This window comes from Sebastes fasciatus, chromosome 24 (genome assembly GCF_043250625.1).
Source record: "Sebastes fasciatus isolate fSebFas1 chromosome 24, fSebFas1.pri, whole genome shotgun sequence".
NCBI lineage: Eukaryota > Metazoa > Chordata > Actinopteri > Perciformes > Sebastidae > Sebastes > Sebastes fasciatus.
In genome coordinates, this window is record NC_133818.1 from 12,846,733 (window position 1) to 12,871,980 (window position 25,248).

General features: G+C 40.2%; 5 protein-coding genes across 6 annotated transcripts in view; all 5 read right to left on the bottom strand.

Annotated features, from left to right (window-relative positions):
- The window catches only part of LOC141762825 (vascular endothelial growth factor C-like), a 15,718-nt gene extending 10,086 nt beyond the window's left edge, over positions 1–5,632 (bottom strand). The window contains exon 1 of one of the 2 annotated variants that reach the window (XM_074626908.1): positions 4,357–5,632. In XM_074626908.1, coding sequence (XP_074483009.1) covers positions 4,357–4,458 — 102 coding nt within the window. In that variant the 5' untranslated portion in view covers positions 4,459–5,632. The remainder of the gene's footprint in view (positions 1–4,356) is intronic. The other variant, XM_074626907.1, reaches the window with a different exon arrangement.
- Positions 5,633–7,987: 2,355 nt separating this feature from the next.
- Positions 7,988–11,479, bottom strand: LOC141762826 (stomatin-like protein 2, mitochondrial). Its single transcript, XM_074626909.1, has 10 exons — positions 11,310–11,479; positions 10,492–10,644; positions 10,300–10,399; positions 10,111–10,169; positions 9,883–9,984; positions 9,657–9,791; positions 9,368–9,512; positions 8,829–8,908; positions 8,592–8,720; positions 7,988–8,442 (listed from the first exon to the last, which is right to left on the bottom strand). Exons 1-10 carry the CDS (start codon positions 11,349–11,351, stop codon positions 8,341–8,343), a joined length of 1,047 nt encoding a protein of 348 aa, XP_074483010.1. The 5' UTR covers positions 11,352–11,479; the 3' UTR covers positions 7,988–8,340.
- A 1,084-nt stretch (positions 11,480–12,563) lies between these two features.
- Positions 12,564–14,436, bottom strand: LOC141762827 (trace amine-associated receptor 13c-like). Its single transcript, XM_074626910.1, has one exon. It carries the CDS (start codon positions 14,434–14,436, stop codon positions 13,450–13,452), a length of 987 nt encoding a protein of 328 aa, XP_074483011.1. The 3' UTR covers positions 12,564–13,449.
- Positions 14,437–17,892: 3,456 nt separating this feature from the next.
- LOC141762831 (trace amine-associated receptor 13c-like) lies at positions 17,893–18,879 on the bottom strand. Its single transcript, XM_074626913.1, has one exon. The coding sequence runs from the start codon at positions 18,877–18,879 to the stop codon at positions 17,893–17,895; it is 987 nt and encodes a 328-aa protein (XP_074483014.1).
- Positions 18,880–22,320: 3,441 nt separating this feature from the next.
- Positions 22,321–23,307, bottom strand: LOC141762836 (trace amine-associated receptor 13c-like). The gene has a single exon (XM_074626919.1). It carries the CDS (start codon positions 23,305–23,307, stop codon positions 22,321–22,323), a length of 987 nt encoding a protein of 328 aa, XP_074483020.1.
- Between the last annotated feature and the right edge of the window lie 1,941 nt (positions 23,308–25,248).

The window sequence follows — 25,248 nt, forward strand, 5'->3', positions numbered from 1 at the left end:
AAGCGTGGAAGGGACGGAGGCTGTGGACATGCACCATTACTGAACGTCCGTCTCCCGTCGCTGCTTTGCTTTTTTTATACTGATGACTGATGTGAATTTAGATCGTATGCACCCAGTAGTAGAGGTGAAATGCTGCCAATTTGTTTGGAACATGTGTCCAGATCTTACACATTGCACCTTTTAATGTGCCCTCCATGACAAATCTCCTATGTAAGAGCTTCTGAGGAGTCCTGAAATGCCGCATCAAGCCCGCTTAAATGAACCAAACTGGAGATGGTAAGCTCAGCCAACACCCCACATTATTATTATTATACAGGTCTATGCAGGAAATCTCCGTTTACAGAAGCTCTACAAACCATTCCTGCTGTGAGTCATCCCCATAATGATTTTTCTGCCTTCATGATAGATGACTCCGCTCCGTAGAGATACGGTAGATAAAAGGTTAATAGTGTAACAGAGTTGCTGCTGGGGACTGCTTGAGTGTCACATATTAATTCCTCCTCCGGGGAGTGAGCGTAGTTGTTTAGTTTCCCAGGCTGAGAAGGAGCGGACTGGTACAGCTGGCATTACCTAAACAGAAACCAGATCTCTGTCGTTATCAGTCTTTCCATTTATCTCTTTCTCTCTCTCTCTCTCTCTCTCCATCTACCTCCCCCTCCCTTTCTGTTTCTTTCCATCGCAGACGAACATTTTTTTTTATAATAATACAGCCACAGAGCCTTTAGAAAGGTTGATTTCTGGGGCTTAGTGTGGAAAAAAACAGATAAAAGGCTGAGATTGACCGTAATTGCATGGCAACCACTTGTTGGTAAATTGATTAATTAATTAATGAATTGGTAAATTGATTAATTAAACTTAGTTAATAGTTATTTAACTGTTAACAAACAATGACATGATTAACTAATTATTAGTAATGCTATAATTTATGTTATGTTTATCATTAGTTTGTTTAATATGAAATAATTCATTTATAAATTCTATATTGTATCATAGATGATAAGGGACGATAATAATTACTTTTTGATTACATTAGTACACTATCTATTAACAGTATATTGTCGCACACATTATAACATTTTATATACTATATTAATTATTTATAGATTTTTTTACAAATATTTTTTTAAAGGTTTACAAATAGTTTTGTAACCATTAACATATATTTAAATAAATAGTATTTAAAATGGTATAACGTGTGCAACAATAAACTGTACAAATTACAGTTACAGATTACTAATAATTAGTAAACATTATTGATTAACAGTTTGTTAACAGTAAAATAACTATTAACTGAGTTTAATTAACTATTAATTTACCATTTATAAATTATAGTTATTATAAAGTGTCAATTTCTGCAGGTGTATCTTTTATTTTGGGCCAGATTTTTAGTATTTGAGCTCAGCTAATTCACCGAAGCCTCCATAACACTATCAGACACGACTGTTGGTAGTTTAGAGACACAATCTCTCGATATCATTGATGGACAGTTGTAGTTATTTATTGGAGGATGGATTCTTCCTCTTTTTCTTTTGGTCCCTCTCTCTCTTTTACTTTGTGTTGTGAAGTGATCGCGTGACATGAGGTCATCGCTGTGGGACTATGAGGTCATGACGGACAAATAACCAGTGCTCTGGGATCCGGCATTAGATACTGCTGGCACGCAGACACACGCACATGAACACACACCCATGCATTCGTCACTCTTCCAGTATAAACATGTTGTCTGAAGCTTATGTACAAACACACAATCTTAGTGAGAATTTAAGATGAGTCTCATTCATTCAATTCCAAGACGATTGTATTACTTCTAGTGAATTTGGACACAGTCCCATTGTAGTAAAATTATCTCAACATCAATAAATGAGAGCGTAACATGACTCACTGCTCTTACCTCAACCACTTCCACAGAAGAACAACAAATGGTTTCCCGGTTGGCTCGTAAACAGCATTAACAGTAAAGTAGACGGTTGAAACCAAAACAGATTACGTCTTTGAGACAGCTCATGGTATTGTTTGAAATGACGTCACAGAAACGTGTGACAAAAAAGGAAACATTTTCGGCACAATGCCAACCAATGGGGCTGACAATTAGGTTCCCTTTGATTGCTTGCATTAAAGCAAATCAATATTTTGACACAAAAACGGTCTGCCAGAGTCCAACATCAGAACTGCGCCCATAGCAACGGTCTGTTATAAAGAATTAAAGGCCGCATAATGCCGTGATTGACCAATCAGAATCGAGTATTCAACACAGCCGTGTAATAAACCTCATTAAAACGCATATTCAAGTAAAAATCAACATAAAGCGTGTTAGAGCTGATGGTATGAACACATTACAGAAAGGTGGTTACACTTGTGACCTTGTTTGCAGGGTTCAACGTTGCCCCGTCTGGCAAGTGGGTCCGAAATCTACTTGACCTTAGTCAATTTTTACTTGCCCCTATACTAATAGTTGTATTTATATGCGGTTATCAAATAACAACAAAGACTTATTGTCATGTTTAATCTTTATTTATTTATTTTTATTTTTATTTATTCATGAGTACTTTTACTTTTGATACTTTAGGCAGGGCTGTAGTAATAGCAATAGAACAAAACAACTATAGTTTCAGTGCTCGAGACTATGAGGTCGCTCCACCAATTGTACACTGGCCGTACAAAGATAAAGACTCGCAACAAAAGATTTATCTAACAAAATTTTGTTGGGTTTAATACATTAGATTGGACGCCATGAGATGCTGCTTCACAAGGACACCTCTCATCTGAAGGCAAGTGCTACGGCGAGGAAGTCAGCTAGAAGACCTTCACATTTACTGCTTGGAGAAGAAGTCTTTGCTCTTCTCCACGTCCACCAGTCTGGACTTGGTCTCGAGTCCACTTTTTTTGAAGTCTGGCACTTGTCTTGGACTCGTGCCTTGTTGGACTCAGGCTTGTCTTGGCTGGCTGCTGATTTGGGATCAGTTGTACAGAGCGTTGCCTGATTCTAACAGTGTTCTCCGTGTATATGCATTCAACAGCGGCACTGCTAAAAAAAATTCAAATTCAAGGTTTATGAATGTAACGTTAGACTGTCATGGTCCTCAAACCTAAACTCTGTGCATTGATTATTTTGATGTTAGAAGATAGATCAGGTCCATCCTAACTCATTAATCACTATATTAGCATTGGAAAGACACTATTGCCGACTATGGTCTTGAACGGGACTCAACTTGCTCTGGACTCGGTTTTGACTTGGTCTCGACTTCCTTAGGACTTGGTCTTGACAAGCACTTGACTGGACCTTGTCTTGGACTTGACCTTGATTAAGTTGAACTACATTACAGCCCTGACTTTAAGTTTGTTTTGATGCTAATACTTTTGTACTTTTACTTAGATTTTGAATGCAGGACTTTGAAGTATTTGTCCACTGTAGTGTTGCTACTTTTACTTGGAAGTACAAGACCTGAGTACTTCTTCCACCACTGATTTAAAGCTTGTTCTAAACTCCAGACAAAATGTTTGCATTTCACAGGAGCACAGAGTTTTGATATTCCTTCTCCGGCCCGTCCTCTTGTAAATATTATACATAACAGCATTTTTGCTTAGATAGATTACCCTGAAAAACTCTCGTTGAACACTTGGCTCAAAAACTAAAAATTGTAAATGGATTCTTGTACCAGAAAAAAAACATCCTCTCTCCACTAGGATTATAGAGATAATATCCTGAATGCTCATGCTGCTGCTACTACCCTTAAAACTACTGTATGGATGGATCATTGTGTGACTGAATTGTCTTATTGTGATGTTTTATACACATACTTTGTGAGGTCTCTCTCGTAAATAGGGCCGATACTTACTCAGATAGCTGGATCGGATATCGGTGGGCCGATCTATTCAATTCTATGTTTATATACAATATAGATTATATACTGGGATTTTAATTCCTGTTTGACCTATTTGTCGCTGCATTCCTGTTCATTTTGACGATTTTTTTACCAAGTTGCTGGTTTATTAGAAAATTCAAAATTTTACAATACACACATTTTACATACAATCTATGTATTTATTTTGTTAGTTTGGAAAGATAATTAAGCAATGTTTAGGTCACGTCTGACACATAAAAGAATGATCCCAGTCACTCCCACACAGTGAGGCATACAGCTTATTAACTACTAACCAATACTCAAAGCCCAGGTACCAGAGAACGCTGTCTAACATAAGTGTTCAGATGGCCATAGTGTATGATTCACACTATCTTTCCTTTAATGAATGTAATCAACAGTAGACACTCATTTACAAGCTGTAAAAGTTAGTGAAACTCCTCAGTAGTTTGGTGTAAAAACAAGCCATAGATGATGGGTAATTTAAATATCTCACCTCGGTGCCCATGTCTCCAGTTTGGTAATAGTCCGTATAGTCTTGTCCCGAGCACAAACTGCTGATATTAAGAATCCATAGGAGCAAAGCTGGTATCCACATAGTGAGGAGATGGAGAGGAGAGGAGATATCAGGGCGGAGGAGGAGGAAGTTTTAAAGCTGGATCTAAAGTGAAAGGAAGGAAGGAGGAGAGGAGGGAAAGGAGGGGTATCTCAGACTCGGCAGGTATCTCTTCGCTCCTCTCTTCATTCTATCCGGGGACGAAGTTGCTCTTCCGGCGCAGGCTGTTTGAATTTGGGAAACCAGCTGAATAAAACATGATGAGGAAATCATCTCCTCTTCCTCGCGTCAAACACAGCTCCTATTTCTGTCACTTCAGAGGAAGTCTCTCCTCTTGTCTCGCAGCGTCTCCATTCCCACTGTTGTCAGGTGTTTATCAGCTCTTCTTACGACCTTCACCTTGAAATTATTCCTTTTTATTTGCTCCCTTTTTTTCTTCTCCAGCCTTGGTTGTCCTCTCTTCTCCTTTGCCCTTCACACTCGCTTTTCTTTATCTATATTTTCTCTTCACACAACAGCTGTGCTCTTCTTCCCTCCCTCTCTCAGATTATCCCTGCCTCTTTATCTTCCTCGTGAACCTCCGGGGCAAAAAGCTCTGTCTGTCTCTCTCTGGACTTTTTTTTTTTTTTTTTTCTCTCTTACTAAATCTGTCACAACTTTTTCTGTCAGGCTGCCTGATCCTTGGAAAAGCATCAAAGAGAGAGAGAGAGAGAGAAAAAAGAGGAAAGAGCTTATTCCAAATCCTGTTTCCAAATGAAAAAAAAAAGAAGTAATGGGTTTAAAAAAAAGTGTCCAAACAGAGTGCGTCCTGCTCGTAGGCGTCCTGGTGGAGTGAATGAGAAAAAATACAAGAATGGAAGGATTGTATCTTGTGGGCGGAGAGAGATGATTCTGCGTTATAGCTGATTATACTGGCACACTTCTTTTTTTCCCTCCCCAGAAATTGCAGGCTATACAGCGTCTGCAGAAGCAGGCAGCGCCTTGGCACTGGCACACTTCCTCTCAATGCATGCCATCATGCTCCTTTTATGTGATTTTAAATTCACCGGAGAGGCTATTTTTGCTCTATGACTTATCAAAAAGACAGGCAAAACAGAGGATCAGATGACCCTCACATGTTCCTTATCTCACAGATTTGTTATCTCTGTCCTTCCGTCTTTTGTAATTCCTCATAATGGGAACAGCCGAGACTTTAAAAATGTGTGTGTGTTCAGTAGCAGCCAGCGGTGATGAATGTGAGTTTAAGTGCCTTTTTATGAGCTGCTAATGCTCCCTCTCTCTCTCTCTCTGCTGTTTCTGCTTCATGTCAGCTGTCGCCAGTTCCTGCTGTTTTCTCTTCACCTCAGTGAGCAATATTTCACTATGTCTGTGTGAAGAAATAAAGCCATGAAATTGGTCTCACACCTGCAGCTCCAGACACCTCTTCTGCCTTTATCCCACACACTTCATCGTTCTCCCTCCCCCCCTCTCACCTCTTTTCTCCCTCTGGTTTTGCCGTTCAAGGTCCTAAAAATGGCAAACTTTACATACCTTCCTTAACTATACTGCCCCAAGGCTGTGGGCATGTGTGTCATGATGAGGAGGAGGAGGAGGGGAGGGCAAAAAGAGGTGAGCAGCAGCTTCAGCTTTGTCTAAATTATGACTTCTTTTTCCTCTCTCTCAGGGCAAAGCAGTTACCGACAAATGGGAAATAAATTATGGGGAAGACGGACAGCCAGACAGAGGAGACAGGAGGCCGCCGACGACGACGAGGAAGAAGGAGAAAGAGGTGTGTCTGGGAAACGCTCGAATGAGAAAACATCCGATTTTTGGGCCAGTCACCACCAGCCCTTTTCAAGGATTACAGACGCACACCCCCACACACACACGGTGGCAAGTGTCTGCTTGCAGTACGCTTTATGTGTTGAAATCCGTGCAACCAACTTCCACATTCCAGTCATTGCTTTCTCCATTTCATCATGTGAGTTGGGAGCATAGAATTAGAGATGATAGAGGGACGTTCATTAGAATGCTGTCACACCAACAAACCAGGACTGATAGTTAATGTTTAAAAAGAAACCAAATCACCTGCTTGAAAATGACCTCTGAGGAAAGGATTAGCTGTTTCCCTGGGAGGTAAAGGGAGAATTTAAACCTCTCTGATAAATCATTTATTGACCACGATCCCCCCCAGAAGCTGACAGCAAACCAAATACAACTAAAACCTGCGCAAAGTCAAGGGATAAGCCAAAACAAATAGACTTTTCTTTCCTCTTCTGTTGCTAATCTTGCATCCTCTCAGGCCTTTCGTGTCCTTTAAAATGATCATGTCACAGACTAATAACCGTGATAACAGCTTTACGTCACAAGAATCACCGTTTTGTTTGTGAAATAGCTGCCAGGCTACGCCACAGATGAACTTTGTGAGTCTGCTCAAAGGCAAACGAATTGAACTGAGACTGGCCTGTTGAAATATTTGAGGTAAAGGGCGGGATAAAAAGGTCCATTTTAGGCAGATTTTACACGATAAATAGTAGAAAATTTGATGTTAAATCGTCAGATAAAGAGTTGCACTAATCATAATAAGGTTAGTAGGAACTAGGAAACTGCTTCTGAATAGTGAAAATAAGTCAATTGCTTATTGCTTTTCAAAAGAAGTTACATCACACAGAATAAAGACGTCAGAAACAAGAAAGAAAACAGCAATAACGATGAAATTACAGGAAAATGATTGTCTATAGTTAATCGCAATTAATTACAAATTAACTTTTATCTGTTTAAAATGTACCTTAAAGGGAGATTTGTCAAGTATTTATTACTCTTATCAACATGGGAGTGGGCAAATCAGCTTGCTTTATGCAAATGTGTGTATATATTTATTATTGGAAATCAATTATTAACACAAAACAATGACAAATATTGTCCAGAAACCCTCACAGGTACTGCATTTAGCATAAACAAATATGCTCAAATCCTTTGCGACAAGCTAGTATGACATGGTTGGTACCAATAGATTTTCTAGTTTCATTGGATACCAGTTTCTTCACTCTAGCTTTAAAACTGTACCCACTACAACCTGAAAAGTTGCGTTAATGTGTTCACTCACGTGCCATCGTAATACTAGTTTACAGGAGAAACCATACCGTTGCAATGTTACTAACCCAATTTGTCATTGCTCTCTGAAACAGACAAACTTTTATTTTTTGACAACGTTTCCTTTATCAAGTCATTAGCCCAACATCAACTAATTTATTTATAATTAATTATTTTATACTGTATCCTCTAGGGCTGCAACTAACGATTATTCCTGATTAGTTGTTTGGTCTATAAAATGGTAAAAAAAATGTTGATCAGTGTTTCCCAAAGCCCAAGATGATGTCCTCAAATGTCTTGTTTTGTCCTCAACTCAAACATATTCAGTTTACTGTCATGGAGGAGTAAAGAAACCAGAAAATATTCACATTTAATAAGCTGAAATTGTAGTATCTTGTAGCCTAAAACTACAGGCTTTTGAACTATATCCCAAATAGTTTCTTAATTTCTAAAGGGTTGTGTGCAATAAAGAAAATGAAAAAAAGACAAAAAAACAACTGCTTTCGAAAATATATTTAATTATATTTCAACCAACCAGACTGGCCTGAAATGTTCAGTCACGTCATTTCTGATATCACAGCCAGCAAACGTCCATTTAAAGGTGATGAAGCACACACAAGTAATACAATTTGTGGCTGAGTTTCTCTTGTCCCAGCCGTCCTCGCTCGACGTCGTCTCCGTTTATCCAGTGCTGTTCCTCCGTCACGGCATCCTGTGTGTGCCCTGCAGTAGATAGAGTGCACCAGACGCTGAGGGACACAGCAGTGCCTTTGTACTCCATAATTGTGGAAAACCTCTTCCTCTTTTTTTTTATCTGTCAGCTACAGTTTAGAACAGTAACGGCGTCCACAGCTATTGAGCTGACTGGACTGGAGGCTCTTCCTCGGGTTCTTCTGTCTTCACGCTCTCAACTTTTGGCATCGGTTTGGCCAGCTTGCTGTAAATCGTCATGGCCTGAGGGTAGAAGAAGAGGATAGAAAGTGTAACCAACATATAGCAATAGTTCATGATGAAAACATAACAAACAATTCCAATATTTGTAACATATTTTGTGGACAAATCTTTAATCCCAAAGCTTATTAGTGGGGCTGAAATCAGTATACCTGTGTGACCATTCCACTAACGTCACCGGTGTTAGAGGGCAGAAGCACGGTGTTTGACTCTTTGGCGAGGTTGGAGAAAGCCGAGACGTACTGTTCGGCAACACTCAACGAGGCTGCAGCATTTCCGTTCTGTCAGGAACACAAAATACTGGTTACTAAGATAATGATGTTTCCAAATAAAGCCGGATCATTTCTAATCCTTTAATGACAAATGGAGCAATGAAATCTGCTTTTTACCTGTTCAGCCAGAGCATCTGACAGCAGACGAATGGCCTTGGATTTGGCTTCTGCTTTGGCTAACACAGCTTGGGCCTCACCTAGAGACAACACAACATGTAAAGTGTAGGGCTGTCAATCGATTCAAATAGTTAATCGCACATTAATCACACATTTTTTATCTGTTCAAAATGCACCTTGAAGGGAGATTTGTCAAGTATAATTCATCTTATCATCCTGGGAGTGGGCAAATATGCTGTGGTTTTTTCACTCTAGCTTTAAAACTGAGCTCACTACAACCTAAAACCTTTAAACCTCCCTTTTCAACATTCCTCTTGGTCCACTTTTACTCAAATGCTCTTGCATGTTGAGATGAGATCCTCGTGTAAGGTTGCAACACAGTCTGCAGGCACGTAATTAAAATGCTTTGTGGATTTGGCGTAATGACGGCTTAAGTCCTACAATAACAAGACCTTCAATTACATGCGTGATCACATGATCCGTGCATGTAACCGAGTCAATGGAAAATCACAGTTAAAAAACAGTGAAAATGCACCAACCGGCCGCTTTGTTTATCTGCTCGGTCTTCTCCCCCTCTGAAGCGAGGATCTGGGCTTGCTTGCGACCCTCCGCGACGTTGATGCCTGCTTCCCGCGTCCCCTCGGACTCCAGCACTGTGGCTCTCTTCCTGCGCTCGGCCTCCACCTACACAGGAAACGATGAAGAAAGAAGGAGGTCAAAGATTTCTCTTACAGGGAAACATCCTGAAATCACCCAGTGGTTGGGTGAGAAATTTTCATAACATCGAGGAATCAAAGGTGTCTTTGATTGTGTGTGTGTGTGTGTTACCTGCATCTGCATTGACTCTTTAACACGAGGTGGAACTTGTATGTCTTTGATTTCATAACGCAGGCAGCGGATTCCCCACTCGTCCGACGCCTGGTTGATGGAGTGGACGATGTTGGAATTGAGAGACTCCCTTTCCTTGAGAACCAGAGAGGCAGCACGTTTAAGGTATGTATCATTCTTTTGTTGCAGTGTAATATACACATCAAGCAGTGCAGATGTCTCTTACCCTGAATACTTTATCCAGCGTGAGTTTGCCCAGTTCTGAACGCATTGTGGTTTGTGCAAGCTGAGTCACGGCATATTCTGGATCCTCTACACCATAACTAGCCTGGAGAGAGACACAACTCATCAGTCCCTGTGTGGATCAGTTCATGTATAATCCATCTAAGTGGCGCCACCTGCTGACAAAACAGTGCTAGTACTATCATTACAGCGCTTATTCTTACCCGCATACCTTAATAGGATCTAAGATTCTCAAATAAAGGACTCCGTCAATTTGCAGAGTCACGTTATCTGTGTAAAGACAGAGAACATATCAGTTCATTCAGCCATGAAGATGGTTAATTCAACCGATAATAAGCACAACTGTTTGTCATTCGTTGCTTTGACTTTTTCCAAAAATGCAATGGGAAAAAAAACTTACCTAGGGACACAGCTGACTGTTCAGGGACGTCAATAACAATCTCTTTAAGGCTCTGTACATAACGAACTTGGTCAAGTATGGGAATGAGGAAGTTCAGTCCCTATAAGAAAAGAACGAAAGTGGGTTAAATGAGTCTATTAAATACATACCTTTACATAGATGCATTGTGGTCATAATTGTGATCATAATTACCGGCTCTAAGACCCGGTGAAAACGACCCATCCTCTGGACCACCCAGGCCTCCTGTTGCGGCACAAACAGGACCACGGTGTTCATGGGTAAGCGGGAGGCCCATCGTTGCTGGGATGGAGTCACCCACAGCCTGGGCACAGCCTGCTGGGAGTTCTGCAGAGACAGCAGACACATACGTTACAAATCGCATACTTTTTTTTTTACTTTTAGTACATACTGCAGCTGCCCTTACAAAGTACGTACTGTTGCATGCAGTTATTAGGACATACTACTTCATCATAATATTGCGGCTTGAACTTTGACCTCGCTGTGCAGAGGATAGGTCAGAATAGACAGAAAGGTATGCTGGCTTTCATACTGCAAAATGAGGATGAAGTAGGACATCTGGTATTTTTGGCATACTGTATTTGACAGTATGAAGGAAGTATAAAAATAGGAGCAGTATATACAGTATTGACAATAAACACACTAATAACAAAATTGCACATGGGGAAAATGATATTGCACAGTGAGAATGAATGAATGAATGAAATTACACCTCAAAATATCAGGTTATTGTCAGTTCTTTGGTGTGCAAGTGATCTACTGGGAGCAGTGCTGGTTGTGGAGTCTGACAGGGATATGTGTGCATTATAATAGACCATTAAATACTATCTGTGAATACTGTCACACCTGTTCACACCTGTATAACGCTGGCTAGGTAACATTAGTGGTGTGGTCCAACAGCATGCATCCCAACCAGTTTAACAGGAACAGCTCGCAGCTCTGGTAGCTTCTCTCATCTATCACAGAAACACGGTGATGATCAGTCTCTTTACCTTAAAGACGGCGCCGCCAGCCCGACACAATGTCCGCAACATGTTTTAGATAAGAGTCGTTCAGTGTTAAAGGCTACAGAGTTAGACAGAAATATGATGTAGAGTTACAAAAGACAGCTCGGTCATGTCATTTCCTCCATTGCAGTCAGCGTTAGACATCAAATGCTGCAGGGCAACACAGCGCCCCCTGGTGGTCCGGAGGACGGCACTGCAGCTGCATCAAACCAAGGCCTTATTGGAGGAGGCTGGGTTAGGTCAGGGGTCAGCAACGTTTACTATCAAAAGAGACATTTTAGGCAAAAAGATATATAAAAAAATCAGTTTGGAGCCGCAAAACATTTGATCATTGTGATGAAGGTAATACAGTTTATAGTCTAAGTCCAAGTCTAATGCAGTGAGGGCCAAAGAGCAAATGTACTAAGGAGGATTAGGGGTCACATTGAGGGAAAAAATCATCTGAGATTTACAGAATAAAGTCGTTTATAGTTGACGAGAAAAAAGTCATAATATTACCAGAATTAAGTCAGAATTTAAGGAGAAAAATAAGTCCGAATATTACGAGAATAAAGTCATAACTTTACCAGAGAAAAAAGAAAATAACACGTAAAATTACTAGTTTATAATATTATGACTTTATTCTCATAATGCTAAGATTTTTTTCTCTTAAATTTATGACTTTATTCTCATAATATTACGACTTTATTCTCGAAATCTCTGATTTATTTTTTCCTCAATGTGGCCCTAATACTCCCTAAACAAAAAAACAGTTGTTCATTTCCATTTTTAAAAATCCACAGGGAGCCACTGGAGAGGGGCTAAAGAGCCACATGTGGCTCCGTAGCGTTAACATAAACTCTGGCATTATGAAATGTATACGTAATTATTATTTTTTGTCTTTTTTTTCCTCAATTGTCTATGTATCAATGAGCATGTGTTCAAAGAATCAAAGAAAGCATTAAAAAAAAAATATGATATCAAGGGCAGACAAAGATAAATTATGTTTTTAATGATATGCCCATAGAAACTACAATATACTGTAAGTTTTAAGGGACTATCAAATAAACCTGGCACTATAATAAAGTAGAATAAACTTGTAAACCGCTGCTAAACCACGTGCTGAGGACATATGTAGATCTATTATTCATGTTTTGTCATTTCAAATGCCATTTAATAACCATTTACTCATCCATAATGATTTGCAGGCTTACTTCATAGACACTTGAGAAAGCCTACCTTACAGGTAAGTCCATGAATGAATAACACACAAACGTACAGTGAGTATTAATGAGTATGTTTAGTGCATCTATTTCACATATTACATTGCAGTAATTTAAATGTTAAATACAATTGCAGCATGACAAGGAGTGAAAATTGCAGGCTTTTATTTATGTATTTTTTTATAATTTGACAGCATTATTAAAGATGCTATTGATAACATTCAGCCACTAGATGTCACACTCTCCCTCCATGCCACAATTAAAAGCAGCAAACTGATATTTTCAGGCCAGAAGCAGGCCATAAAAGCTTTGTGGTTATACAATAACATAAAACTTTAAATCTTTTAGTGGACATTATGCTCTATACAAAACACACAAAGGTAATGAGAAAGTAGAGGAACTAACAAAATCATTACTTATGTATACATTTATCACATACTGTGTCACAGTTAATTAGCATTATTTATAAAGAGTTGATAAGATATACATATGATTTTGTTTGTATGGCAGTAAACCCATATAGTATTTCCACTGTGCTATATCCAATAATATATATATATATATAGTAATTGTTCATTTCTACATGCATAAGCCACTCACAATTATAATATTGTTTTACAGTGCAACTACAGAGATGAAATGGAGATCTTTTAAGTCGTATATGATGAAAATACACTTCTCTAAATGATAGGAAATTCTTGTCACTTTAATATTTTTGATTCATCTCATGCGTAATAATGTTTTTCTGCAGCGTGTGTGACAAAATGAGAATGTGTGCAGCTGAAGCCGCTGTCGAAGGCATCGAGGACTACTCATTGCATACTGACTACACAGTAAGTCTGGCCAGACAACTCAAACACACAGGTGATACAGACAGCGTGTTTCATTAAAACGGTAACATGACCACACACGGATAATTTAGTCTACAGGATCCGGACCAGCCGGGTGTGAGGCTGCAGTATTCTGAGGGTGAAGATGAGTCTGATAGCTTCTCTAAACCAGGGGTAGAACAGAGCGTAAATCACAGGGTTCACACAGGAGTTCAGCAGCATGATCCAAGACAACACTGCAAAATATGACAAGCTAGTGGAGGTGTCCTCGCCTGCTAGAGAGGGATAGTGATACGGGCAGAAGCACATTAGAAACACAGCTATCACAATCCCAAGAGTCCTGGCTGCCTTCGTCTCTGATTTTTTAGCGGTTGGAGCAGCAGTGACGCTGGAAGCAGCAGTCTGCAACCGAATGACACGCAGCTGAGACATGGCGACCACAAACACCCTCATATAGAGAACAATCATGACTGTACAGGGCCCAACAAAGGTGATGAAGAGATCTAGTGTGCCTGAGATGTGGCTGATGACCACCACACACTCCCCATGGCAGGTGCTGAACCTGTCCGGCCCTCCTAAGTGTCCCATCAGAATACACCCGTTGTAGACAAGAGAGCAGGCCCAACATACACAGATTGATATTTTAGCTCTGTACAGGGTGATCTTAGTGGCGTAGAGCAGTGGGTCACAGATAGCCAGATAACGGTCGATGGATATGAGCACCATGTTGGCCACAGAGGCAGAGAACAGACAGTAAGACACATAAGGAGCCAGAGAACACATCAGCGCCCCCAGCAGCCAGCACGTCTCCATGTAGCGCAGGCCTTCGATGGGCATCACCAGCAGCCCCACCACCAGGTCGGACACAGCCAGGGACAGCAGCAGGGTGTTGGTCGGGGTGTGGAGCTGCCAGAAGTGGGAGATGGAGATGATGACGAGCAGGTTGAGAGTCACGGTGAGCAGAGAGACGAAGGCCAGCAGGGTGTAGAGCAGAGCGGTCTCAGAGCGGGGTTTAGGGAGACGCCTGCAGGAGGAGTTGAGGTCGGGGAAGCAGAGCGGAGGGCCCCCGGTGCTGTCCATCAGGGAGGAGGGAAGAGATGCAGCTGCTCATAAGACAGGTAATTTATCCACCTCAAACCCGCCCTACCAGCTTTCCCAAACACCTGATGACTGATGCAACATCTCTCCCTCTTCATCACCTTCATCACCTCCCTCTCTTTTTATTATTGTACTAACCCCATGTTCAATTGTGTTTGGCTTTAGGTGGGTAGTTTCATGAGCAAGTAATTAGAATAGCATGTGTTTGCAACAACTAATTTGAAGGCTCAAATGGTCATTTAAAAGCAGCTCAAAGCACTGAATAAGTAACTCTAAATGGAATAGAACTTCTGAAAATGCAGATAAAAACCCCAAAACATCTACTAAGCTACTGTAGAGCAAAAAAGATGCAATTTGTAATCAAATTACTTTAATGGAAGAATTTAAAGACAGGCCAGACAGACTTACCAAAAAAAAAATTCAAAAAGGGTATACTGTTGTAGCCCCTTCAAAAGTGTGGACGTGCTAAACAGTCCATTTAATGCAATACAAACTAATTTGCCAATTTCTTCAACAGCTTAGTTTAGTTTATTAGGATCCCCATGAGCCCATCAGCTAGTCTTCCTGGAGTCCGACACAGAAATCACAAGATTATATACATTCAAACTTCACAATACATACAAAAATCCCCATCCTTACATTGCAGTCTATGAGTTAAAGGAACAGTGTGTAACATATCGGGGGATCTATTCTCAGAAATGGAATATAATATTCATTAAACTAAGAATCGTTGTGTTTTCGTTAGCTTCATATCTACACAGGGAGCGGGTCCTCTCCACGGAGTCTGCCGTGTTGCTCCGCCATGTTTCTACAGTAGCCTAGAACGGACCAACCAAATACCGGCTCTAGAGAGAGCGTTTTAAGCATTCACGTTTCCTGAAGGCCACCGTAGTTCTCCGACACGCTTGTGAAACTGCGGTAACGTGAGCCGCCGAGTGAGCGGAGGGGGTACTCAGTTGGTTGCAATCTGCAACCACACCACAAATCCTACACACTGTCCCTTTAAGAGAGGTGCATCATTTTGTATTATTTGAAACAGAATAGTTTGAGCTCAGTTTTCATGTTTTTGAATTTATAGATTACTGACAATCAATTTTACAACAGACCATGTACAGTAGACAAACTGATCTTCCTGTTGCCAGGCAACCAGACTCAGGGACAGCTTCATCCCGCAGGCCAAGAGACTGCTGAACTCTTGAGCTCCTGAGCTCATCACTTGTTATTTTACCTTTATTTACCTTTATACATACTGTTTTACAAACTTTTACACCTCTGTGTGTATATCTATATATATATGTTTATATTTTTATATTTATATATTTATTACTTCTCTATACATACTATATTCCTGTTTACACCTCTGTGTACATAAATTACTTCTCATAATGCATAGACATACTACATCCTGTTTACATTCAGTTTTCCCATCTGAAATATTGTCCTCCACAAAATTACAAATTGACATTTACATTACTATTTTATGTTTACTTATGTTTATATTTAATTTAACTGCACTATTTTGTGCCTTAGATTATCATCTTGCTTTCACTTTTACTTGTGTGATTTCCCCTTTTATTTATACATATTTTATGAGCATTGTTGAAGGAACTGCTTTGCTGGAATTGACAAATGACGAATATAGAACCTTGAACTTGAGCTGACGAGTCCAGTGTAACACCACAAAATCTATCTATCTGTGAAATAGAAATTGACGTTTCCATTAATGCACAATTGGTGAGAATTTGATCAGAATTAATTGGTATGGTTTTGTTATATCTTGCAGGTCTATCACTCTTTCTGTGGTACAAAGAGGCAGCAAGCATCCTCTGAGGATCCTTAGGAGCCTGTCAAGGCCCCCATGTGGCTGCAGCCAGAACGTGCATGCAGTGCGACTGGAGGCCAATACAGCAGTTTTGATATATTTATCAAGAAAGTGTTTTCAGCAAATCCATCCTTCACAGTTTAATATTTTTTTTAAGATTTATTCTTAAAGAACTGCCCTGTAAAAATCTCATTCCTCTACCACTCTCATGCCTTGTTTAGTTGGACCTAAAGGCAATGTGTGTGTGTGCTTTATCCTTCTTATCCAGATTTTTCCATTCAAATGAATGTTTTTAATCATATCTGCGAACCTTCTTGCTCAAATGTCATCTAACTATTTTCTAATCATTGTGATTCACAGGTTGGATTCGCACAGACGCCTGGGTGGAGCTGCCAAATTGGTGAGTCTTTGTTACATTTAAGTACATTTGGTGTGACCTTTTTTTATTTTTGGTGGGACAGAACACGCAGTGTGTTGCATGTTGGTGTCAGACAGTCGTTTTTGGCAAGACAAGAAGTGCATTTGACAGCAATTAAATCAAACATGGCAGAGATCAAAAGCACCACATTGACGTGGTTATTTTTAGAGATTCAAGATACTTTTATTGTCATCGTAGGCATACAACCAAATTACGTTTGATAACTCTCAGTGAACAGCAGCAATAGAACAAGATGAAAACAAGACGATAAGATAAAAACAAGACGATAAGATAAAAACAAGAAGGATAATAAAATATATATATGTATATATAATAGAAGAGACTAAACCCCACAGACGTAACAAATGACCAAAGCAAAGATGCCTACTGACTAGCCTGTTAAATAAGAATGTGTATATTTATTATACTGCATCACAATCAACTAGAATGAAGATATTTATATGATGTTTTTGTACATCATTTTTGTGCTCATATTTATATACATTTTTGTATAATTTATTGGTGCTTATGACAATATGGTAAAGATACAAGTGAAAGAAGAATATAGCTGAAATATGTATTTGTATTTATTTATTTCGCGCAAATTAAGACTACACAAACATACATAACAAAAAATAAATAATATACAGTGCAGGAAGAGGCAAAAAAAAACACTGGGCTTATTTGAAGCACCCACATAAATAGTGTTAAAATTTCACAATGTTATAGAGATCACAAGATTAATATACTGAAATAATATGACTACATAATCGTGATGACCAACAGTTAGAACAAGATATATATAATAACATCAATAGACAATACAAATATTAGAGATAAGAAATGTTTGTATAAGTGTATGTGTGTATTTGTGAGGGGGATATTGGTTGAAACATCTATGTTGACTCCTGAGCAACAGTAACCATACAGTACATAACACTATGAGTGAAACAAATAAACAAGTAAAAATACAGTGCTTCATTCAAGGTTAATAGACAGACATTTGCAGTGAGAAGTGACATAAGCGATGGGCAATGCTCTTCTTTGAGCGATGATGTGTGTATTCATGAGAAAAAACAGTTCAGTGTGTGACAACATGAGAAACTCTGTGCTTGAGGCCACTGTGGAGGGTTTTTGTAGTTCTGCAGCAGAACATTCTGACTCCCAAACTCACTGAAAAATGCCCTGACATCCCTGTTTACAGGACTTTGTCGTCCCGGGAGTCAGGCTGCAGTATTCTGAGGGTGAAGATGAGTCTGATAGCTTCTCTAAACCAGGGGTAGAACAGAGCGTAAATCACAGGGTTCACACAGGAGTTCAGCAGCATGATCCAAGACAACACTGCAAAGTATGACAAGCTAGTGGAGGTGTCCTCGCCTGCTAGAGAGGGATAGTAATACGGGCAGAAGCACATTAGAAACACAGCTATCACAATCCCAAGAGTCCTGGCTGCCTTTGTCTCTGATTTTTTAGCGGTTGGAGCAGCAGTGACGCTGGAAGCAGCAGTCTGCAACTGAATGACACGCAGCTGAGACATGGCGACCACAAACACCCTCATATAGAGAACAACCATGGCAGTACAGGGCCCGACAAATGAGATGAAGAGATCTAGTGTGCCTGAGATGTGGCTGATGACCACCACACACTCCCCATGGCAGGTGCTGAACCTGTCCGGCCGCTTTAAGTGTCCCATCAGAATACACCCGTTGTAGACAAGAGAGCAGGCCCAACATACACAGATTGATATTTTAGCTCTGTACAGGGTGATCTTAGTGGGGTAGAGCAGTGGGTCACAGATAGCCAGATAACGGTCGATGGATATGAGCACCATGTTGGCCACAGAGGCAGAGAGCAGACAGTAAGAAACATAAGGAGCCAGAGCACACATCAGCGCCCCCAGCAGCCAGCACGTCTCCATGTAGCGCAGGCCTTCGATGGGCATCACCAGCAGCCCCACCACCAGGTCGGACACAGCCAGGGACAGCAGCAGGGTGTTGGTCGGGGTGTGGAGCTGCCGGAAGTGGGAGATGGAGATGATGACGAGCAGGTTGAGAGTCACGGTGAGCAGAGAGACGAAGGCCAGCAGGGTGTAGAGCAGAGCGGTCTCAGAGCGGGGTTTAGGGAGACGCCTGCAGGAGGAGTTGAGGTCGGGGAAGCAGAGCGGAGGGCCCCCGGTGCTGTCCATCAGGGAGGAGGGAAGAGATGCAGCTGCTCATAAGACAGGTAATTTATCCACCTCAAACCCGCCCTACCAGCTTTCCCAAACACCTGATGACTGATGCAACATCTCTCCCTCTTCATCACCTTCATCACCTCCCTCTCTTTTTATTATTGTACTAACCCCATGTTCAATTGTGTTTGGCTTTAGGTGGGTAGTTTCATGAGCAAGTAATTAGAATAGCATGTGTTTGCAACAACTAATTTGAAGGCTCAAATGGTCATTTAAAAGCAGCTCAAAGCACTGAATAAGTAACTCTAAATGGAATAGAACTTCTGAAAATGCAGATAAAAACCCCAAAACATCTACTAAGCTACTGTAGAGCAAAAAAGATGCAATTTGTAATCAAATTACTTTAATGGAAGAATTTAAAGACAGGCCAGACAGACTTACCAAAAAAAAAATTCAAAAAGGGTATACTGTTGTAGCCCCTTCAAAAGTGTGGACGTGTTAAACAGTCTATTTAATGCAATACAAACTAATTTGCCAATTTCTTCAACAGCTTAGTTTAGTTTATTAGGATCCCCATGAGCCCATCAGCTAGTCTTCCTGGAGTCCGACACAGAAATCACAAGATTATATACATTCAAACTTCACAATACATACAAAAATCCCCATCCTCACATTGCAGTCTATGAGTTAAAGGAACAGTGTGTAACATATCGGGGGATCTATTCTCAGAAATGGAATATAATATTCATTAAACTAAGAATCGTTGTGTTTTCGTTAGCTTCATATCTACACAGGGAGCGGGTCCTCTCCACGGAGTCTGCCGTGTTGCTCCGCCATGTTTCTACAGTAGCCTAGAACGAACCAACCAAATACCGGCTCTAGAGAGAGCGTTTTAAGCATTCACGTTTCCTGAAGGCCACCGTAGTTCTCCGACACGCTTGTGAAACTGCGGTAACGTGAGCCGCCGAGTGAGCGGAGGGGGTACTCAGTTGGTTGCAATCTGCAACCACACCACAAATCCTACACACTGTCCCTTTAAGAGAGGTGCATCATTTTGTATTATTTGAAACAGAATAGTTTGAGCTCAGTTTTCATGTTTTTTTGAATTTATAGATTACTCACAATCAATTTTACAACAGACCATGTACAGTAGACAAACTGATCTTCCTGTTGCCAGGCAACTAGACTCAGGGACAGCTTCAACCCGCAGGCCAAGAGACTGCTGAACTCTTGAGCTCCTGAGCTCATCACTTGTTATTTTACCTTTATTTACCTTTATACGTACTGTTTTACAAACTGTTACACCTCTGTGTGTATATCTATATATATATGTTTATATTTTTATATTTATATATTTATTACTTCTCTATACATACTATATTCCTGTTTACACCTCTGTGTACATAAATTACTTCTCATAATGCATAGACATACTACATCCTGTTTACATTCAGTTTTCCCATCTGAAATATTGTCCTCCACAAAATTACAAATTTACATTTACATTACTATTTTATGTTTATTTATGTTTATATTTAATTTAACTGCACTATTTTGTGCCTTAGATTATCATCTTGCTTTTACTTTTACTTGTGTGATTTCCCCTTTTATTTATACATATTTTATGAGCATTGTTGAAGGAACTGCTTTGCTGGAATTGACAAATGACGAATATAGAACCTTGAACTTGAGCTGACGAGTCCAGTGTAACACCACAAATTATTGTATCCGTGAAATAGAAATTGACGTTTCCATTAATGCACAATTGGTGAGAATTTGATCAGAATTAATTGGTATGGTTTTGTTATATCTTGCAGGTCTATCACTCTTTCTGTGGTACAAAGAGGCAGCAAGCATCCTCTGAGGATCCTTAGGAGCCTGTCAAGGCCCCCATGTGGCTGCAGCCAGAACGTGCATGCAGTGCGACTGGAGGCCGATACAGCAGGTTTGATATATTTATCAAGAAAGTGTTTTCAGCAAATCCATCCTTCACAGTTTAATATTTTTTTAAAGATGTATACTTAAAGAACTGCCCTGTAAAAATCTCATTCCTCTACCACTCTCATGCCTTGTTTAGTTGGGCCTAAAGGAGGGTGTGTGTGTGTGTTTTATCCTTCTTATCCAGATTTTTCCATTCAAATGAATGTTTTTAATCATATCTGCGAACCTTCTTGCTCAAATGTCATCTAACTATTTTCTAATCATTGTGATTCACAGGTTGGATTCGCACAGACGCCTGGGTGGAGCTGCCAAATTGGTGAGTCTTTGTTACATTTAAGTACATTTGGTGTGACCTTTTTTTATTTCTGGTGGGACAAAACACGCAGTGTGTTGCATGTTGGTGTCAGACAGTCGTTTTTGGCAAGACAAGAAGTGCATTTGACAGCAATTAAATCAAACATGGCAGAGATCAAAAGCACCACATTGACGTGGTTATTTTTAGAGATTCAAGATACTTTTATTGTCATCGTAGGCATACAACCAAATTACGTTTGATAACTCTCAGTGAACAGCAGCAATAGAACAAGATGAAAACAAGACGATAAGATAAAAACAAGAAGGATAATAAAATATATATATGTGTATATATAATAGAAGAGACTAAACCCCACAGACGTAACAAATGACCAAAGCAAAGATGCCTACTGACTAGCCTGTTAAATAAGAATGTGTATATTTATTATACTGCATCACAATCAACTAGAATGAAGATATTTATATGATGTTTTTGTACATCTTTTTTGTGCTCATATTTATATACATTTTTGTATAATTTATTTGTGCTTATGACAATATGGTAAAGATACAAGTGAAAGAAGAATATAGCTGAAATATGTATTTGTATTTATTTATTTAGTGCAAATTAAGACTACACAAACATACATAACAAAAAATAAATAATATACAGTGCAGGAAGAGGCAAAAAAAAACACTGGGCTTATTTGAAGCACCCACATAAATAGTGTTAAAATTTCACAATGTTATAGAGATCACAAGATTAATATACTGAAATAATATGACTACATAATAGTGATGACCAACAGTTAGAACAAGATATATATAATAACATCAATAGACAATACAAATATTAGAGATAAGAAATGTTTGTATAAGTGTATGTGTGTATTTGTGAGGGGGATATTGGTTGAAACATCTATGTTGACTCCTGAGCAACAGTAACCATACAGTACATAACACTATGAGTGAAACAAATAAACAAGTAAAAATACAGTGCTTCATTCAAGGTTAATAGACAGACATTTGCAGTGAGGAGTGACATAAGCGATGGGCAATGCTCTTCTTTGAGCGATGATGTGTGTATTCATGACAAAAAACAGTTCAGTGTGTGACAACATGAGAAACTCTGTGCTTGAGGCCACTGTGGAGGGTTTTTGTAGTTCTGCAGCAGAACATTCTGACTCCCAAACTCACTGAAAAATGCCCTGACATCCCTGTTTACAGGACTTTGTCGTCCCGGGAGTCAGGCTGCAGTATTCTGAGGGTGAAGATGAGTCTGATAGCTTTTCTAAACCAGCGGTAGAACAGAGCGTAAATCACAGGGTTCGCACAGGAGTTCAGCAGCACGATCCAAGACAACACTGCAAAGTATGACAAGCTAGTGGAGGTGTCCTCGCCTGCTAGAGAGGGATAGTGATACGGGCAGAAGCACATTAGAAACACAGCTATCACAATCCCAAGAGTCCTGGCTGCCTTTGTCTCTGATCTTTTAGCGGTTGGAGCAGCAGTGACGCTGGAAGCAGTAGTCTGCAACCGAATGACACGCAGCTGAGACATGGCGACCACAAACACCCTCATATAGAGAACAACCATGACTGTACAGGGCCCAACAAATGTGATGAAGAGATCTAGTGTGCCTGAGATGTGGCTGATGACCACCACACACTCCCCATGGCAGGTGCTGAACCTGTCCGGCCCTCCTAAGTGTCCCATCAGAATACACCCGTTGTAGACAAGAGAGCAGGCCCAACATACACAGATTGATATTTTAGCTCTGTACAGGGTGATCTTAGTGGCGTAGAGCAGTGGGTCACAGATAGCCAGATAACGGTCGATGGATATGAGCACCATGTTGCCCACAGAGGCAGAGAGCAGACAGTAAGAAACATAAGGAGCCAGAGCACACATCAGCGCCCCCAGCAGCCAGCACGTCTCCATGTAGCGCAGGCCTTCGATGGGCATCACCAGCAGCCCCACCACCAGGTCGGACACAGCCAGGGACAGCAGCAGGGTGTTGGTCGGGGTGTGGAGCTGCCGGAAGTGGGAGATGGAGATGATGACGAGCAGGTTGAGAGTCACGGTGAGCAGAGAGACGAAGGCCAGCAGGGTGTAGAGCAGAGCGGTCTCAGAGCGGGGTTTAGGGAGACGCCTGCAGGAGGAGTTGAGGTCGGGGAAGCAGAGCGGAGGGCCCCCGGTGCTGTCCATCAGGGAGGAGGGAAGAGATGCAGCTGCTCATAAGACAGGTAATTTATCCACCTCAAACCCGCCCTACCAGCTTTCCCAAACACCTGATGACTGATGCAACATCTCTCCCTCTTCATCACCTTCATCACCTCCCTCTCTTTTTATTATTGTACTAACCCCATGTTCAATTGTGTTTGGCTTTAGGTGGGTAGTTTCATGAGCAAGTAATTAGAATAGCATGTGTTTGCAACAACTAATTTGAAGGCTCAAATGGTCATTTAAAAGCAGCTCAAAGCACTGAATAAGTAACTCTAAATGGAATAGAACTTCTGAAAATGCAGATAAAAATCCCAAAACATCTACTAAGCTACTGTAGAGCAAAAAAGATGCAATTTGTAATCAAATTACTTTAATGGAAGCATTTAAAGACAGGCCAGACAGACTTACAAAGTTCAAAAAGGATGTACTGTCATAGCCCCTCAAGAAGTGTGGACGTGTTAAACAGTCCATTTAATGCAATACAAACTAATTTGCCAATTTCTTCAACAGTTTAGTTTAGTTTATTAGGATCCCCATGAGCCCATCAGCTAGTCTTCCTGGAGTCCGACACAGAAATCACAAGATTATATACATTCAAACTTCACAATACATACAAAAATCCCCATCCTTACATTGCAGTCTATGAGTTAAAGGAACAGTGTGTAACATATCGGGGGATCTATTCTCAGAAATGGAATATAATATTCATTAAACTAAGAATCGTTGTGTTTTCGTTAGCTTCATATCTACACAGGGAGCCGTGTTGCTCCGCCATGTTTCTACAGTAGCCTAGAACGGACCAACCAAATACCGGCTCTAGAGAGAGCGTTTTAAGCATTCACGTTTCCTGAAGGCCACCGTAGTTCTCCGACACGCTTGTGAAACTGCGGTAACGTGAGCCGCCGAGTGAGCGGAGGGGGTACTCAGTTGGTTGCAATCTGCAACCACACCACAAATCCTACACACTGTCCCTTTAAGAGAGGTGCATCATTTTGTATTATTTGAAACAGAATAGTTTGAGCTCAGTTTTCATGTTTTTTTGAATTTATAGATTACTCACAATCAATTTTACAACAGACCATGTACAGTAGACAAACTGATCTGCCCGTTGCCAGGCAACAAGACTCAGGGACAGCTTCATCCCGCAGGCCAAGAGACTGCTGAACTCTTGAGCTCCTGAACTCATCACTTGTCATTTTACCTTTATTTACCTTTATACATACTGTTTTACAAACTGTTACACCTCTGTGTGTATATCTATATATTTATGTTTATATTTGTATATCTATATATTTATTATTTCTCTATACATGCTATATTCCTGTTTACACCTCTGTGTACATAAATGACTTCTCATAATGCATATACATACTACATCCTGTTTACATTCAGTTTTCCCATCTGGAATATTGTCTTCCACAAAATTACAAATTTATATTTACATTACTATTTTATGTTTACTTATGTTTATATTTAATTTAACTGCACTATTTTATGCCTTAGATTATCATCTTGCTTTTACTTTTACTTGTGTGATTTCCCCTTTTATTTATACATATTTTATGAGCATTGTTGAAGGAACTGCTTTGCTGGAATTGACAAATGACGAATATAGAACCTTGAACTTGAGCTGACGAGTCCAGTGTAACACCACAAAATCTATCTATCTGTGAAATAGAAATTGACGTTTCCATTAATGCACAATTGGTGAGAATTTGATCAGAATTAATTGTATGGTTTGGTCAGCAAGCGTCCTCTGAGGATCCTTAGGAGCCTGTCAAGGCCCCCATGTGGCTGCAGCCAGAACGTGCATGCAGTGCGACTGGAGGCCAATACAGCAGGTTTGATATATTTATCAAGAAAGTGTTTTCAGCAAATCCATCCATCACAGTTTAATATTTTTTTAAAGATGTATACTTAAAG